Consider the following 19,890-nt stretch of genomic DNA (forward strand, 5'->3'; position numbering starts at 1 on the left):
TGATTAGGCTAGGGTTAAGTAGGGGGTTGCTGGCTGGAGCAGCTTGAAGTGCCAGAAGGGCCTATTCCACATCATTTCTCAAGATAAAATAAAACTTTGATCCCCTCCCTAATGTTGTCAGCCTAAAATGTTGACTTGATTTTATTGATGCTGCTGATAGGATGAGAATTTCATTTCAGATTACCACCATCCAAAAGGGGTGAGGCTTCTCTTAAATTCATATGTACTGGTCTTGTCCTAGTTTACAGAAATTTTGGAAAGATGTTTTTATAACTTTATCATGTATTCTGAATCACCACTTAGAACCTAACCCTTTAATTGCTCTGTTTGGTTTTTTGGGTGAGACAGATATATGTTTGAGTTCGACTAAGTGTCGAATATTATCTTTTGCTTCTCTCCTGGCTAGACGTCTAATCCTCCTTAGATGGAGAGATGTTGCCCCGCCCACACATGCTCAATGGCTTAATGATATTATGTCCTGTTTAGACCTTGAAAAAATTAATTATTCAATTCTTAATTCGGATATAAAGTTTCATAAGGTCTGGGGACCTTTTATTGAGTACTTTCATAACTTTCCTCTTAAGGTTTTTTTTCAGTCCCTTACTTTCAGCTCTTCTTTTTTTTTGGTAGTAGGCATTATTATCTTCTGTTTTCAAGTGTATTTACAGTTTTGGGGGTTTGAATGTCCTGGTTTATATTCTCTATATTGTGTTGTGGTTGGTCTGGAATTTTTTGTTGTTGTGGAGCTTGGGGAGGATACTAACTTTACATGACTTCAATTTGGGTGCTTTCTCAAGTATCTTTTTTTTGTGTTATATGATTATTGAATGTTTATTTTGCACTATATTAATTTTTTATTTTGGTTTGGTTTTTTTAAATTTGTAGTGTTGTAGAAAATGCATTAAAAATCAATAAAAAAATCTTTCCTTCCATTCAGAAAAATGGCTCAAGAATTTCTATTACATTTGTGAGGAATGATGTATTGGATCTTGCGGAAAATATCTGTGTAAAAGTAAGTAAAATTCATTAGACTATAAAACCATAAGAATAGATGCAGAATTAGGCCATTCAATCACGGCTGATTTATTATTCCTCTCAACCCTATTCTCCATCCTGCTCCCTGTAACCTTTTATGCCTTTTTTAATTAAGAACTTGTAAACCTCTGCTTTAAATATACTTGGCTTCCATAGCTGTCTGTGGCAGTCGGTTCCACAGATTCGCCACCTTCTGGCTAAATAAAAGTGTCCTAATCTATTTTAAAAGGGCATCCCTCTACTCTGAGGCTGTGCCTTGTGGTCCGATTCCCCCCCACTCTAGGAAACATCCTCTCCATTTTATCTAAGCCTGTCAATATTTGATAGATTTCATTGAGATCTCCTAAACTCCAGCAAGTATAGGGCTGGAGCCATCAAACACTCCTCATTTGTTAACCCCTTCATTCTCAAAATTATTCTTGTGAACTTCCCCTGGAGCCTCTCAAATGTCAGCACATCTTTTCTTAGATAAGGGATTCAAACCTGCTCATAATAATCCAAGTGCGGACCAACCAATGCCTTATAAAGCCTCAGCATTACATCCTTACTTTTATATTCTCGTCCTCTCAAAATGAATGCTAACATTTCATTTGCCTTCTCTACCACCAATTCAACCTAAAAGTTAACCTTTAAGGAATCCTGTACAAGGACTCCCAAGTTCATTTACACCTATGATTTCTGAATTTTCTCCCCTTTAGAAAATAGTCTATGCCTTTATTTGTGTTGGTGCGTGGCCAAGTGGTTAAGGCGTTCGTTTAGTTATCTTAAGGTCGCAAGTTCGAGCCTTGGCTGAGGCTTGCGTGTGTGTCCTTGAGCAAGGCACTTAACCACACATTGCTCTGCGACGACACCAGTGCCAAGCTGTATGGGTCCTAATGCCCTTCCCTTGGACAGCATCGGTGACATGGAGAGGGGAGACTTGCAGCTTGGGCGACTGCTGGTCTTACATTAAAAAAAAACCTTGCCCAGGCTTGCAACCTGGAAACCTTCCAAGGTTCCAAGGTGCAAATCCATGGTCTATCGAGGCTAACCTTTTTCTCCCCCATGCCTTTATTTCCTCTACCAAAGTGTATGACCACATCACTTTGCCCATTCTCCCAATCTAAATCGTTCTGCAGACTATTTGCTTCCGCAACACTACCTACCGCTCCACCTTTCTTCACATTACTTTCATACTTGGCCACAAAGCCATCAGTTCTGTCATCCAAAACTCATCGATATATAACATGAAAAATAGTAGTTACAACATACACCTCTGAGGAACATCACCAGCCACTGGCAGCCAACCAGAAAAAGCACCCTTTATTCCCACTCTTTTCCTCCTGCCAGTCAGTCAATCATCTGTCCATGCCTTCCTGCATTACCATGAGCTCTTATTAAGCAGACTCTTGTGCGGTACCTTGTCAAAGGCCTTCTGAAAACCCAAGTAAACAGCACCCACTGACTTTACTTTGTCTATCTTGCCTGTTATTTCCTCAAAGAATTCCAACAGATTTGCCAGGCGAAGTTTCCTCTTAAGGAAACCATGCTGACTTTGGCCTATTTTATCATCTGCCCCCAAATACCTTGAAACCTCACACTTAACAATGGTCTTGAACATCTTCCCAACCACTGAAATCAGGCTAGTTTGTCCATAATTTCCTTTCTTTTGCCTCCCTCCCTTCTTAAAGCATGGAGTGACATTTGCAAGTTTCTTGTCATTTGTATGTTTTATTTTTGAACATTTCAATTTTGAAAGTTTCTAATATATTTGCATTTTGAAATTTATTTACGGCATTGCTGAATGTGTAAATAAGATACTTATTGCTGTTAATTTTAGATAAAACCATACTTCAAAGAATGTTACTATTCTTGTAAGAAACATGAAGTGGTGCTTCAACACTGCAAAACAAATGGTAAGCTTTTCCCATTATTTTTGTTATTCAGAATCACTCCACTGTGAACAGCTGTATTTAGTTCAACAGCCACATCTGCACCACTTTTGTACTGTATTAACAAACCTGTCGAAAAGCAAAGTTATGGTCAACTAAGAGAAAACTCTGGTCACTGCATATTCTAGGGAGGTTGCAGAAAAGATTTACCAGAATAGTTTTGAAAATGGGGGAATTTAGTTACCAAATTAGAATAAGATATTCTTCATCAAGCAAAAAATGTGATACAGCCTTCTGTTAGTTCACCCTAATAAATGTTCTGCCTTTGGAATTTCAAAATCAATAAATAGATTTGCTTTTCTTCATAGTTTTGTTAAGAAAAATAAATAATTATTGATGTCCTCTACACATATCTTCAATTCCTGTTTAGTGATTTTACTGTAACCTGGAATCAATTCCAACCATTCAGTATTCCCACCTACACATCATATTACATTTCCATCTCAACCCCTTGATGCTCCTGTGTAACCTGCCCTTTGACAAAAATCTATAAAGTCATTAAAACTTCACTTGAATGAATGTTCACAACCTCTGAGCAACTGTCCCACATTTATATTATTTTTGAGTGTCAATACATTCCCCAAACTTATGCTTGAAAGGGCCAGCTCTAAATACAGGTGTCCCCCCCCCCCCCACCTTTACAAAGGTAGAGCGTGCCTACGAAACCTTTCTTAAATGGCGTAAAGCGAAGAACCATTAAATTATGTGGGAAAAATTTTCTTAAAAGCTTAAGTCCTCTTTGTAATGCAAAAGCAGGTTACTAATGTAGGTCTTTTGTAAAAGTGAAGTGGTGTAAAGCAAACATTCGTCAGGCGGGGGACACCTGAATTTAATAGTGCCTTCTTGTTTTGATCACCCCTTTAGAGAACAAAGTTACTTTGTATTTTATCTATTAATTCTTTCAATATCTATATTAGATCAGGCCGCAATCTTTCAAAATAATGGGAATGCAAGCAGAATTTGTACCAGCTGTTGTAATAATTTAAAGCTTTAAGTCCTATCATTATTCTGGTTAATCTACATGCACCTCCATGACTACTGTAATATAAAAACCATAAGATACAGGAGCAGCATTAGGTCATTTGCTTCATAGAGTCTGCTCCGTCATTTCATCATGGCTGATCCATTTTCCCTCTCAGCCTCAATCTCCTGCCTTCTCCCCCAATCCGTTCATGCCCTAACTAATCAAGAATCTATCAACTTCTTAAAAGTACCCAACGACTTCGCCTTCACTGCCGCCTGTGGCAATGAATTCAGAATCAGGTTTATTATCACCGGCATGTGACGAGAAATTTATTAACTTAGCAATTTATTAATTTATTAACGCAGTTCAATGCATTACATAATCTAGCAGAGAGAAAAAGAAGTATAATACATAAACAAGATAATCAATTATGTATATTGAATAGATTAAAAATGTGCAAAAACAGAAATACTGTATATTTAAAAAAAGTGATGTAGTGTCCAAAGATTCAATGTCCATTTAGGAATCGGATGGCAGAGGGGAATTCCACATATTCACAACTCTCTAATAAAATTCTTTCTCATCTCTGTTCTAAAAGGACACCCCTGTATTCTGAGGCTGTGTCCTCTGGTCTTAAGACTCCCCCACCATAGGAAACAGCTTGTACACATCCACTCTACCAAGGCCTTTAAACATTTGATAGGTTACAATGAGATCCCCCGCTCATTCTTCTGAATTCCAGTGAGTAGAGGTGCAGAACCATCAAATGCTCTTCATATGACAAGCCTTTAAATCCTGGAATCATTTTGTGAACCTCCTTTGAACCCTCTCCAATGTCAGCACATCCTTTCTTAGATAAGGGGATCAAAACTGCTCACAATACTCCCTGAGTATTAGGGAATGCATAAACTCGAAGCACGTGGGCAAAATATGTATACATAGGTATTTTGTAATTATGAGCTCAATTATTAATCCCTTTTTTCGGGGAGATTGTTTGCTTGCAACATTTAAGCAGAGTAACTTAGGTACAAGTCTATAGCCAGTCTAGAGTAATCTCACTGAGACAATGATACTCCCTTTCATAAGAAATTAAATGGGTACTGAGGAAGATTATAATCAAGTGTTGTTACCTCCTATTCTTGAAAACTGCTCATTTAATGTGTTAGAAAACATACATTTGACATGATTTCATAGAGTTAATCAGACCTTATATACACAACTCCACCCAGGACAGTACATGCCCCACTAACAGTGATACAAAGAAAAAACATCTGACATGCATTTATATGTAAACCTACACTCACGCATTCTGCAGAATGCATAGAACAGCACAATGCCTGTCAATCATGATGCCAATTTAAACTGAACATCTGCCTGCACGCTGTCTATATTCCTGCCTGTTCATATCTCTGTCTGAATGGTTCTTAAACATTACAATCATGTTTCCACTGTTACGAAGCCTGTAACTGGGTCACTTACCAGCAAAGATAGAGAGGTCCATTGAAGTCTGATGATACGATTTTTAACAGTATTTATTAGTAAAAACACACAAAAATAATATCAATGCAAACATACAGATAATATACGTCGTCATTACTAAATCTAAAAGTGCGGGTATAATAATAATCAATAAGAAATAAGCTCTATCGTTGTCTAGGGGATAATGAATTGTCCAATGGAAATGTACAGTTCACTGCAGTTCCTTCCACAAGCTGCTGTCTTTTGGTTGTCGCTGTGTTGCACTTTGTTGGAGAGAGAGAGAAATAGGAATAGAATGGGAACAGTTACCCTGCGGGTTTTCCAACCTTTATGAGTTCGATCCGTCAGGAGTCTCGTTGTCGTGGGCTTTCACTTGTGGCCTCTCCTTTAGCTAAAGCCGTTCTTCCGTGGTGAGCCCGCCAATCCCAGGCAAGGGAAGGACGCACACAAGCCCCCACCGGCTGTCGCTATTAAACGCTACCACGGGATTTCTAGCGTTTCTCCTGGTGCGTCTAAAGGGGTTGTTCCCCAGACCCTCTTTTATCCTTACTCACGGGGTCTCAGATGTCAGTCAGGTTGGGATGATGCAATCCCTCAACCAGCCCACTCTTGTCGTCCCCTGAGGGGCTTCAATGAATAGTACAGTACTCAATACACAATTCCGTCTCCAAGAGACAATGGCCGTTATCAGTGGCTTTGTTTCGCTGAGGCCAGGACACATTCCAAACCTTGTGGATTCTGCGTGTCTCTCTCTCATTTCCTGGGTCCCAGACCCAAATTAATAGCGATTTTGCAATTCTCAAAAAGGAGGGGGCGACTTTGTACCCTTCGGCCCCTCAGAGTTGCTGTACATTCGTCACACCACTATTTTTGCCTCACAGTGCATTCCAGGTTGAGTGAAAAACAATTCAAGCTTGTGCAACCTCTCCCTCTAGCTCAATTCAGCAACAATCTGATAAACAGCTTCTGCACATTCTCCAAAGCCTTGACATCTTTACTCTAATGTCCTGCTCTGAACTGCAAATATTCTAAATGTGCCCTAATTATTTTATACAGCTGCAATGCGACTTCCTGACTTATATACTCAACTAATGCCAAACACCTTTAGCACTCTATCTACTTGCGCTGCCTCTTCAAGGGAGCTGTGAACTTACCCTTATGATCCTTCTGTATTTAAAGCTCCTATGGATCCTGCCATTTACAGTATGCTTTCCTCTTACATTTGACCCACCAAAATTTCAAGACCTCACACTTGTATGGATTAAATTCCATCTGCCATTTCTCTGCCCATATTTCTAACTGGTCTATATCCTGCTGCAGTCTGACAACATTCCTCATTAACCACAATGCCACAATTTGTGTGTCATCTGTTAATTAACTCACCTATATTTTTGTCCAAATCATTCATACACATCTCAAACAAAAGAGATCCCAGAAACAAAATACTTGAGTGCAGCTATAATGACCAGTTTCACAAGCAGCAGGCACTTACAAATAGAAATCTTACTTATCAAAGGTAACACACACAAAATGCTGGAGGAGCTCAGCAGGCCAGGCAGCATCCATGGAAAAGAGAACATTTGACTTTTTGGGCCAAGACCCTTCAGCAGGAAGGTCCAATCAGGAATTATAAAATTTTAATTAAAAAATGATTCCATCTTTTTTTTGTAAAATGATAAATTCTTGGATTCCCTTCTGAAGTATGCATGTCATTTTAATGGTTTTATTTCCAGAAAACATAATAGCAAGCCTACTTAATGGAGCAGTAAGCCTTGAAGAGAAATCTAACAATGGTAAGAGCAACACAATTAATGATCTAAACTTTTCTGACAAGAATTAGAAATTGTATTCTCTGACACTTAAAAGCCCAATAAAAGCCTGAAGAGATTGTTGTTCTGGTCGGGTGAACTCATGACTAGGACTTACTCAGATCTGCTTCTGGTCTGCCAGTGTCCTTCTGCTTCTGTGAATGAAGTTGGAACAGTGGAGAAGCAGCCCTGAAAATTTTGCAAACTCAGCCACAATTTATGATATTGATGTGGGGGAGAGGTGATGAACAAAGAATTATTTTACATTAGACTACTAATTGAAAACTGACACTTTTGCTGACTGTTCACAGCGAATACAAGCCCAGAACCTGGATCAATTTGTGTACATTTCTCAGTTATCAATGGCACATAAGTTAATTTTAACCATTGTGCATGCAACCATGCTAACCCGTAAGTCACCAAACAGGGCTAAATTTTGGCTTTCCTGACATAAATTGAACCTTTAAGTTCCATTTGTACAGAGGTTGTTCCACAACAATTACAACCAGGTCTTTGTTCTGCTAATTTAATGCTTGTCTCCCAATTTAAGGTCTCCCAACACCAAGAGACCTGATGGTGGGCTTCAATTGCACTACAGGTTGTTCATAACATTTTCCAAGTCCAGAGTCTTGCTAAACTGGCAATAAGTTATTTGGGTCCTGAGAAAACTACTTAATGGGTGTGTCAGTTGAGATACTACTTGACTAAGTGTAGCATTAAGACCCTTGAGAAATTTTATTTCAACGGACATCAAACAATCCAATCGTTCAAGTTGTCAACCTGAAATTATTAACCTGCTCAGTTGAGGAAAAACACCAGAGACACGAAATTACCTCTGAAACGGTTTTTATTCAGAGGAGTTTGCAGCCCCACGCACTTCGGGTAGCCAACTCCCAATTTATCGGTTTACAAAGGTCATATTTATACCCAAAAGCAGAGTACTACATTCTCAAATATGGTTACCGATTCAAATTCATCAATTGATTGGCTTTTGCATAGCTAAGCATGCAAAGTACTCGGAATAAGCATAGACGCAAGCGTAATAATTGGAATGGGTATGGACGCAAGCAAAACACTCGAAACAGGTATGTAGCTCAAAATACTTTGCCGAACACATTGTCTTGTGGTCGCAAGGTTCCTCTTTGTGGTTGCCACATGCTGTCTGGCATCTTATTTTAGCTACCTCCTCCACTTTACCAATTACATATTCTCTCCCTGGTCCTGTCTACATATTTTGCTACACTTACCCCTCGCCCACCCCTTCTACACATACCCGTTACCCTCTTCACATTCTCAAAGTCATATCTCAGTACAACGTACCCTGTTTTAAATCAGCTACTTTCCTCAACCCTTTGGACAATAGTTCAACATTATTGGTGGATGGAAAGCATTGCTAAAAAGGTGACATAAAATGTTCTGTATCTTCCATCACAGTACCCAGGCCCACAAAAGTAAACTCATTGAACTACATGGTTTTTGACCAAGACTAACCATTCCTAGTCTGCTGCTCAGAGCTAACTGAACATTGGGAGTGACTGGCTGTGAATCCCTATAGCACCCTAGTGATTTAGTGTCCTTATGAGGTAGGGCATTGATGACCTGAACCTTGCCGTACGCCCTACTATACTCTGACAAAGGCTCTGTGACCTGAAACTGTAACACTTTCTCCTTCTGCCTTTACAGCCTTACCTGCTGAGCATTTCCAGCATTTTCTGTTTATAATTCGGACTTTTCCTGTCAGATGTTTTGATTTTCATTTCCTGCATAGTTGGACTTCTGAGGATGATGATCAGTTCCCTCCAAAACACGCACAAACCTCCAAATGTAAAGGTCAACACACTGCTCCACCATTGTTCCAGATCCAGAGTTGGAGCAGTGAACTGATCACAGATCACGAGTTAGATCTCTGGTGTGTTCACTCTTCCTCTTTGAGAGGATATCTGTGCAACCAGAGCAGCGCTATACCTACAATGAAAAGGGCTGTGAGTTGGTGGGGGTGGGGGAGTGGGGTTAGGGCTGTTGTCAATGTATCTGCAAAAGAGAGCTCCATTCCTCATCTTCTGTAGGACTGAATTCTACTCAGAAATCAGTCAAATGAATAAATGATAAGGAAATGCTTTTGCCTACCAAATATAGCTGAGCCCAGCTTCTCGGCAGAAGAGAAGAAAATGCCATTCGCCATTTGATTTTCTAGTATCTGGTGACTTGTACTCAGATGAAAGTCATAGTTAACTGGGTGCCCATGGTGAATGAGCACCCAACTGACAGGTAGACAGGGCTGATGTTTCGTAACTGCCTGAAACTGTTATCAAGTTTCCAGATGTGATTGCATAAGCTAACGTACCAGCCCACGATTTAGGTACAATCACAAACGAGATGAAAACTTTGATTAAGCTCAATTGAGCTCACACTTTTTAAGCACTAGATGAAGTTTTAACTTTCCTCTTTGATGGTTGAGTACTTCAGTATGTGATATATTTAATGTCTGGGCTATTAGGGAAGGATAATTCCAGTTTTAGAAATGAGAACAGGCTACTCTTCAGTGGCTCAGTCAACACCAAGGCTAAAACAGAATGGGGGAAAAATAATAGATAATATGTAGGTCAAATATTCAGGCATGTACCCAAAAAATATTTTGTTCTATATTACTATCGTGTTTTGCTCTTCTTATCTTGCTCTGTCTTATCATATCATTAAACCAGTATCTGAAGATCTCACACACAGCCTGCTGATTCTCAGCAAGCTGTCAGGATTGCAATCTCTTGTATTTGCTTCACTTTATTAGTCATTCTGCACCTGAGGTGCAGTAAGAAACAGTAGAAGAATTTCTTACTCCCAAAACAAATATTTTCCTTTCATGTTGAAACAGGGCCTTGGGAAACAAAGTACAGTATTAAATTAACCAAAAGGGAATTCTACAAATGCTGGAAATCCAGAGTAACACACGTGAAATGCTGGAGGAACTCAGCAGGTCAGGCAGCATCTATGGAAATGAATAAACAAATCAATGTTTTTGGCCGAGACCCTTCTTCAGGACTGAAGGGGAAGGGTCTTCCCTTGCATTGATCTACACTGCATTGGCGAGACCTGACACAAGTTGGGGGTCCACTTTGTTGAGCACATCCACTCTGTTCACCAAAAGTGGAATTTCCCAGTGGGCACCCATTTTAATTCCTATCACCATTCCCATTCCAACATGTTGGTCTATGACCTCCTCTTTTGCTACGATGAAGCCATACTCTGGGTGGAGGGGCTAACCCCTCATATTCATATGGCACGAACATTGATTTCTCCTGCTGGTAATTTTTTTCCTCCTCATTTCCACTTCTTCTATTCCACACTCTGGCCTCTTACCTCTTTGCATCACCTCCCCCCAGTGCCCCTCCTTCTTCCCTTTCTTGCATGGTCCACCCTCCTCTCAAGATTCCTTCTTCTCCAGCCCTTTACCTTTTCCACAACCTGGCTTCACCTATCATGTTTTAAGATAATTCTCCTTCCCTCCCCCCCAACATTTTTTCCCAGTGTCTTCTCCCTTCCTTTCCAGTCCTGAAGAAAGATCTCAGCCCAAAACGATGACTGTTTATTCATTTCCATAGGTGGTGCCTAAACAGCTGAGTTCCTTCAGCATTTTGTGTGTGTTAAAGTATTTAGCAAATTTAGCCAAAGATCAATGCAAATATTTTATTTGCTTTTGGGAATACTCATCCCCTCTCTGAGAGACTGGGATATGTCTAACAATAATGTATACGTTTCAATTCCTATTACTGAAATAATTAATGTAAATGAATCCAAAAAAAGCAATATAATTTGCTACGTTTGGAGTGCAATATAGATGATTTAGTTTGGAACTCGTAGAATCTGACTTGATGCCAGATCACTTCACCTCTTTGCAGTTATTAATTGTTCCCAGAAGTTCTGCTCGCCATCATTTGTGCTGTCTCCCAGTTTACAACGATAGGGCTAACTTCAGAAAATCGCTTATGACATTTGCCTGAATTGGAGAATTGGTCAGGTTAGAGTTGTGACTGTTCTGCATTAAGTGCTACCATTTTTATAGCAGAAGTAGTCTCACAAAATTACCTGAAGAATTACTAGTGAAAGTAAACTAAAATAAATTATTTGTCAAGGTGCAAAGGCTTTCTGCGATGTAATGGAATTTGTAATTTTTCTTTACATACAGCCACAAGATATTTTATTTACATCACTGGAATATGTGTGGTCCTCATTATGTTGGGAGTTGGAGTGTTTCTAATTAAAAAGCTTGGTAAGTTATTTACATTATTTTAAATAGATCCAGTTTACGTTTTATAACATTTTATTTGTGTTAAGTAAAATAGTACATATTCAGATTTAAGACTGAATTTGAAATGAAACAAACTGAATAAGAGATGAAATGATGATAAGAAGGTATTACTGCCCATGGGGCATCATGCTACAGAAGCTGTCTGCCTACTGTCCTTACTATCAGGTTTAGTGTAAATTGGTCCTGATAATTAGGTTTTCATTTTGCCTCAGCTACATTTTACTTCATAAGGCATTGCCCAGTTTCTACCATCACTTCTATGACCAAAATTATGAATCTGAATACCTGGAAGCTCCTTTCTTAACTCTATTGCATTAATGTAAGGGTTGCTTGCTTCCTGGCTGATAGATAAGTACCAGACAGCAACTTTTTCTAAGACCCAGAAAGATTAACATCAAACCACATGAGTGTAGAGCAAAAAGAAGAGTTTGAACTATTCAGAAGCAGCATTTGTTCAGAGAGCTGCATCTAGCTTGCCCACATTAGTGATATAATTTTTAGATGATGTGTACTGAGCCCAAGTAGATTTGCTGACAAGCTATTGAGGTCAGTTAAGTATGTAGTTAGGGGCAACATGGTTGTTCAATAAAGTATTCTTTTAAAGATATAACCATATAACAAATACAGCACTGAAACAGGCCATCTCGGCCCTTCTAGTCTGTGCCGAATGCTTACTCTCACAAAGATCTTGAATAAAATAATTTGGGATGAAACTGTCTAAATCCATAATAAATTTGAAAGCTGCAGGGAAGTTCAATGTTCATTGTGATCTGAATTTGCATTTCTTTAACCAGTTTAAATTTAACTCTCATTTACAGGCAAAACCAATGAGAAATTCTTATTCACCAGCGTTACAGAGCCATTACAACCAGTTAAAGTCCTAATCATTTATGCAGCGGATAATGAAAAGTTTCAAAATGTTATCTTGGCTTTTGCTGATTTCCTGCACAGTTTCAATGGAATCAAGGTAATCATCGATATTTGGCAAAGAAGGAGCATTGCTGAAATGGGCCCTGCTCAGTGGCTTGCTGCTCAGAAGGAAAAAGCTGATAAAATCATTATTGTCATCTCAAAAAGTGCTAAAATGAAATGGGATGCCATTTGTTGTGAAACAACCACAGATCAAAGATTGAGCTATTCAGAGGACATGTATTCTATTGCCTTAAATATATTTTGTAGTGATCTGCAAAGTAACTCTAATCTACATAAGTACTGCATTGTCTATTTTGATGCAATATGCTCTGCCAAAGATATACCTGGTATATACAGTCCATGTGAGAAATACTGCCTTGGAAAGGACATAAATAAGCTTTTCAAAAATCTGCACAATTCTTCACATAAAGTACAAAGTAAATCTTCTTCTCTGAGGCCTTATTTCAATTACAACATTTTATTTAATCACAAGATGAAAGATGTGATTTTGAAATTAATAGACTGGCAGAAAGTCCAACCTACTTCAAATCTATTTGTGAATCCCGTGGAGGGTTTGAAATTGCAATGTGCAGAAAATCTTCAGATTGATATTGAAAACACCTGCCCTTAGTTATAAAGTGGATTATATACATACCAAAAAATCCTGGCTCTTTGCTTAAGTCACACTGTACCTCAGTATTTACTCTATTAAAACATCCACCAAATCTCTTCAATTCTGTTCTAAAGAAGACAATAGTGAAAGCTCAATCCCAGAACCATTTCAGTAAATATCCTTTTGATAAAACTCCAAGGTTGTGGCATCCATTTTATGCCCAGAAATGAATGTACCAAGCAAGACCAAACTATTCTTTTTTGAAGATTTACTGTAACTATTGTATTATATCTTTATACTGTTTCACTTGTTAATAAAGCCAAGGTTCCCCAATTCGCTTTTCTTTATAAAATGGGGTTCTCAACTTGAAGTGCTGAATTTAAAAGTTGTAGTTGTACACTGCTTTAAGCTAATTTTTCAGTTGTATAATTTAGTTTATATAAATAATATATAATACAGATGTTTATATATTGTAACCCCATTTCTACTACGAGTTTTGAGTTTTCTTTAAATGTTAACTTTCTCTTAAATTTTGAAGTAGACAGATCATGAATTTCTGAAAATTTTGCCAGGTGTTTTCTGTGTATTAGAGTGCCAATTTGGTGTAAATCTAGCTAACTTCAGTAAAGTAACACCATGGTTTTAAATGAGATTGTTGTGTACCTAGAATTACAAGTATCTCTTAACCACAAATCTTAATAAGTATTCACAAGAAAAAAATGATGTCCTTTCCTTGTTTTATACAGAGCTGCAAAACTCAAGACAGCTATTACTGTATATAAAAACTATTAGTATCCTATCATCCTTTCTCTTTCCATCTCTCTCTTTTAAAACACATTTGTTTTTTAAATTTTCTTTTCTAAAAGTCAGAAGTCTAATGAAAAGGAAGAAATAAGCAACATTATTACTAATAAAGAAATAGTGCTGGGGAAATTAATGGCATAGAATGCTGATAAATCCCTGGGATTTGAAAATCTGCATTCTTCAGTACCTAAAAGAGCAGCCTTAAAAATAATAGGTGTATTGATTCAAATCTTCCTAAATTTCATAGATTGTGGAGAATTTGCAACCCTGCAGATTGGAGAAGGGCAAATATTTGCCCACTACTTAAAAAAGGAAAGGAGAAAAATCAAATTTCACACTGAACAGCTTATTAATATGTTAGAACTTTTATGAACTTAGGCCATTTGAGCTTTGCCGTCCCAATCACAGGACAGTTTACAATGACTAATTAACCTACCGATTGGTACGTCTTTGGACTGTGGGAGGAAACCCACGTGGTCATTGGGGGGGGGCAGAGGGAGGGAGAGAGGGGGAGGGAGGGGGAGAGGGAGAGAGGGAGAGAGGGAGAGAGGGGGAGAGGGAGAGAGGGGGAGAGGGAGAGAGGGGGAGAGGGAGAGAGGGGGAGGGGGGGAAGAGAGAGAGAGAGAGGGAGAGAGGGAGAGAAGGAATATTGTACCGAGAGTTACTAGAACATAAAACAGTATGGCACAGGTACAGGCCATTCAGCCCACAGTGTTGTGCTGAACCAGCTAAAAAGCAAATCAAAAACACCCAAACACTAATCCCTCCTAGCTGCACCATGTCCATATCCCTCCATCTCCCTTACATCCATGTGCCTATCCAAATGTTTTAAAAGCCTCTAAAATATTTGCCTCTACCACTATACCCAGCAGCACATTCCAAGCGTCCAAGACTCTGAGTAAAAACTTATCCCTCATATCCCCCTTGGACCTATCCCCTCTCACCTTCAATGCATGCTCTCTGGTATCAGACACTTCTACCCTGGGAAAAAGAGACTCTCCGTCCACTCTTATCCTGTGCTTCTCATAATCTTATAACCCTTGGCCTCTGGCACTGCAGAGAAAACAACCCAAGTTTATCCAAACTCTCTTGATAGCACATGCCCTCTAAACCAGGCAGTATCATGGTAAAGCTCTTCTGCATCCTCTCCAACGTCTCAACATCCTTCCTATATTAGGACAACCAGAACTGAACACAATACTCCAGATATGGCCAAACCAGGGTTTTATAAAGTTGCAAGATAACCTCCTGACTTTTGAACTCAGTGCCTCAACTAATAAAAGCAAGCAACCTTTAAGTCTTCTTAACCATCTTATCGACCTGCATGGCCACTTTCAAGGAGCTAGGAACCTAGATCCCAAGATCCCTCTGCTCAGCAACACTGTTTAAGACTGTGCCCTTAACTGTCTCCTTGCATTTGCCCTACTGAGGCGCAACACCTCATGTTTATCTGGGTTAAACTCCATCTGCCATTTCTCTGCCTGTATCTGCAACTGATCTATATTGTACTGTATTCTTTGCCAGTCTCCCATGCTTTCCACAACTCCATTGATCTTGGTATCATTCACAAATTTTCTAACCCACCCATCTACATTTTCATTCAGGTCACTTATATACATCACAAACAGCAGAGGTCCCAGCAAAGATCCCTGCGGAACTCCAGTAACTACAGACCTCCAGCTTTAATAAGTTTCTTCAACTGCTACCCTGTCTTCTATGCGCAAGCCAGTTCTGAATCCAAACAACCAGCTCACTGTGGATCCCATGCATCTTAACATTCTGGATGAGCCTCCCATGAGGGACTTTGACAAACGCCTTACTGAACTCCATGTAGACAACATCCACTGCCCTACTCTCATTAATCCCTCTTGTCACCTTGTCAAAAAGCTCCATTAAGTTGGTAAGGCACGACGTGCCATGCATAAGGTCATGCTGGCTCTCCCTAATGCTTATATAGATAGATAGATAGATACTTTATTCATCCCCATGGGGAAATTCAACTTTTTTTTCCAATGTCCCATACACTTGTTGTAGCAAAACTAATTACATACAATACTTAACTCAGTAAAAAAAATATGATATGCATCTAAATTACCGTCTCAAAAAGCATTAATAATAGCTTTTAAAAAGTTCTTAAGTCCTGGCGGTAGAATTGTAAAGCCTAATGGCATTGGGGAGTATTGACCTCTTCATCCTGTCTGAGGAGCATTGCATCGATAGTAACCTGTCACTGAAACTGCTTCTCTGTCTCTGGATGGTGCTATGTAGAGGATGTTCAGAGTTATCCATAATTGACCGTAGCCTACTCAGCGCCCTTCGCTCAGCTACCGATGTTAAACTCTCCAGTACTTTGCCCACGACAGAGCCCGCCTTCCTTACCAGCTTATTAAGACGAGAGGCGTCCCTCTTCTTAATGCTTCCTCCCCAACACGCCACCACAAAGAAGAGGGCGCTCTCCACAACTGACCTATAGAACATCTTCAGCATCTCACTACAGACATTGAATGACGCCAACCTTCTTAGGAAGTACATTCGACTCTGTGCCTTCCTGCACAAGGCATCTGTGTTGGCAGTCCAGTCAAGCTTCTCGTCTAACTGTACTCCCAGATACTTGTAGGTCTTAACCTGCTCCACACCTTCTCCATTAATGATCACTGGCTCCATATGGGGCCTAGATCTCCTAAAGTCCACCACCATCTCCTTGATATATACTATCCATAAGAATTTTCTCCAGCAATTTCCACATAAATGACATGAGACTCTCTGGTCTATAGTTCCCAGGATTTTCCCTTGTTCTCTTCTTAAATAGAGGTGCAACATTAATCAGTCTGTGGTTAGAGAGGACACAAAGATACCGGTTAAGGGCCCAACAATCTCGTCTCTTGCCTCCTTCAATAACCTGGGGTAAATCTCATCAGGCCTTGGGGACTTATCCATCTTAATACTCATTAGGAACTCCAACACTTCCTCCTCTTTGACCTCCAAATGCGCCAACGTATTTATACACTCAGCACTGATCTCCAGGTCCTCCATATCCTTTTCCTTGGTAAATACTGAGACAAAGTACTCATTAAGTACCTCACTCACATTCTTTGTATCTAAGCAAATGTTCCCTCCTTTACCCTTGAGAGGTCTGACCCTCTCCATAGTTATCTTTTTACTCTTGATGTATGTACAGAATGCCTCAGGATTCACCTTAATCCAACTTGCCAAGGACTTTTCATGGCCCCTCCTGGCTTTCCTAGTTACCTTCTTTATTTCTTTTCTGGCTTCTTTATACTCCTCGTGTGCTTCGTTTGATGTTGACTTCCAAAGCTTTACATACTATTCCTGACTAAATTCATCACCTCTCTGGACAGCCAAAGTTCTTTTTTTTCTTTCCATCCCTGTCCTTCTTCTAACAGGAACATACCTTTCCTGTACTCTGTGCAATTGATGTTTAAACACCCTCCACATGTCTGATGTGGACTTGCTGGAGTAAAAAAAAACTGTTCCCAATTAATGCTTCTTAGTTCCTGCCTAATGCCCTGGTAATTTGCCCTGCTTCAATTTAAAACTCTCCTGCAAGGATGATATTTATTCTTAGCTATAGCTATCCTGAAGGATAAGGAGCTGTGGTCGCTGTTCCCTAAATGTTCACCCACTGAAAGGTCAGTCACCTGGCCAGGCTTATTACTCAACACCAGGTCCAATATGGCCCCTTCTCTCATTGGATTATCTATTTATTGATTTAAGAAACTTTCCTGGAAACACTTTAACAAATCCAGACCATCTAAACCCCTTACACCTAAGAAGCTCCCAGTTTATATCAGGTAAGTTGAAATCCCCCATTACATCAACACTGTTATTTTTACACATTTCCTTAACCTGATTACTTATTCCAGAGATTGTTAGGGGGTCTGCAGTACAATCCCATCAGTGACATTGCACCCTTACTATTCTTGAGTTCCACTCAAATGGACTCAAGTGTCTGACCCCTCTATTATGTCTCCTCTGAGTGCACCTGTGATATTGTCCCTGGTTAGTAGTGCAACTTCCCCCTCTCTTTTACCTCCTCCTCTATCTTTTCTAAAACTTTGTAACCTGCTGCATTAATCACCCATTCCTGCCCCTCTCTCAACCACGTTTCAGTAATGGCTACAACAGCGTAGTTCCATGTACTGATCCAAGTTCATCACCCTTATCCATAATACTCCTAGCATTAAAATATACGCACTTCCAAAATTTCTGACCCATCGTACCTGTTATTTCGATTTTGCCTTTCAGTACTTTCCTTGGCATCTAGTCCAATCCTTCCCTTACTGACCTGAGGCTCTGGTTTCCCTGCAGAACTAGTTTAAACTCTCCCAAGTAGTATCAGCAAACCCACTGGCTAGGATATTGGTTCCCCTCCAGTTCAGGTGCAAACTGTCCCTCTTGTACAGGTCACCCCCTTCCCCAGAAAAGACTCCAATGATCCAAGAACTTGAAATCCTGCCCCTGCACCATCTCCTGCTGTTGCTGAGGAGAATAGCCACAGGGGAACCCTGTACTGACCTCTTAATACCCTTACCTCTCCTGGTGGTCACCCATCTAGTGTCCGATGCCTGTACTCTGGGTGTAACCACCTCTTTAAACGTCTAGTCTATAATATCTTCCGCCTCCCGAATGATCCTGAGCACAAACGTTTGCACATCCAACTCCAGCTCCAACTTCTTGATGTGGATGGTCAGGCGCTGAAGTTGGGTGCACTCCCGCAGATGTAGTCATCAGGGAAACCGTCAGGTGTCCTGAGTTCCCACATCTGACAGGAGCATTCCATCCTGACTCTGCTATACAGAATAAGAAAAAGGCTTGCCTCTTCTTAACTGTGGCTTTGCTGGTTCTTGCCAAAGCCTGTTAAGCCAAGCCTTCCCATTCTATCACTGGCACACTCCAACAATGGCCACTCAACCATGGCTGTTCTGCTTGTGCCTACCCTTCTTTTATTTTGCAGTTGAAGCTAGGCCTCTAGTGCTGACACTTTCCGTGCCTGCACAGCCCAAAAGGACTGGCCTTGCCCGAATCAGCTCCTTTTATGCTCAGCCCAAAAGGACTGGCCTTGCCCGAATCAGCTCCTTTTATGCTCTCTCTCCGGACTTCCATAGGCCTCCGACAGCAACACACACTTCTCTCGCCTGAGCCGCCAAACATCCTCTACTAAGACAGGGGATCAGCCAAGATCCTATTAAAAGGTGGAACAGTCTCAAAGAGTCATATAACCAACTTCCATTCCTATTTTCTGAATTTCTAAAAAGTTATTCCTTGCTGAATTACCTTAAATCGTTTTTAAAATTCTACTATCCCTCAATGGGCTGTCATTATTAGCTAAGTATACCAGGACTCAGTCTCTCATTGTAAATAGTCAGTAAAATTTGAACTATTTGGCACAGTGATTGTATTATTTCTCATCTACATAGAGATTACTCAGACAAACTCACAAATAAATGATCAAACTATATTGATGACAAAGGGGAAGGGTGTTTGGGTTGAGTTGCTCTCTGAACTTTGCAATTTTCTTGCAAACATCACCATACGAAGAGACGTCATCAGTCGCTGTTAACTGTGGTGAGTCCTCCAAATGCCCAGGGTGCAAAATTACCAGATCTTAGTCAGTAATTTACTAACCTCACCCAAGAATGTTTTATATTTTCAATAAATTCTTAAATAATAAATGTATCCTTTCCTGTTCTGGGATGTCAGTTCCATTCTTGGAACATTACCTAAAAAAAAAGCCTTAAGGACATTTCTTAAAAAGGTGATCAAGTTGTGAAACCATGGGAATGACGTAAAACTAAAATCAAGTCTAAATATCTTACACACAGCACATTTATTTCTATTAACTATTTGATTTCATGTATTTGAATTAATTTGTAGATAACAAAAGAACACAAAAAATTGGAAAAAGAGTAAGCCACATGGCCCCGAAATCCTGCCACCTCAACTTCATTTCCTGCTTGAGCTCCAACTTACTGAAATGAAATCCTTAATTCAATCTTAAATATAGCCAATGAGTGAATATT

The 19,890-nt window shown here is 39.8% G+C and overlaps 1 protein-coding gene across 1 annotated transcript in view; it reads left to right on the forward strand.

Moving 5' to 3' along the window:
- Nucleotides 1–13,695, forward strand: part of il17rb (interleukin 17 receptor B) — a 28,519-nt gene extending 14,824 nt beyond the window's left edge. The window contains exons 8-12 of the mRNA XM_073072207.1: nt 938–1,012; nt 2,855–2,930; nt 7,143–7,202; nt 11,398–11,481; nt 12,339–13,695. Of these exons, the coding sequence (XP_072928308.1) occupies nt 938–1,012; nt 2,855–2,930; nt 7,143–7,202; nt 11,398–11,481; nt 12,339–13,063 (1,020 nt within the window). The 3' untranslated portion in view covers nt 13,064–13,695. The remainder of the gene's footprint in view (nt 1–937; nt 1,013–2,854; nt 2,931–7,142; nt 7,203–11,397; nt 11,482–12,338) is intronic.
- The last annotated feature ends 6,195 nt before the right edge of the window (nt 13,696–19,890 follow it).

This window comes from Hemitrygon akajei, chromosome 19 (assembly GCF_048418815.1).
Source record: "Hemitrygon akajei chromosome 19, sHemAka1.3, whole genome shotgun sequence".
Lineage (NCBI taxonomy): Eukaryota > Metazoa > Chordata > Chondrichthyes > Myliobatiformes > Dasyatidae > Hemitrygon > Hemitrygon akajei.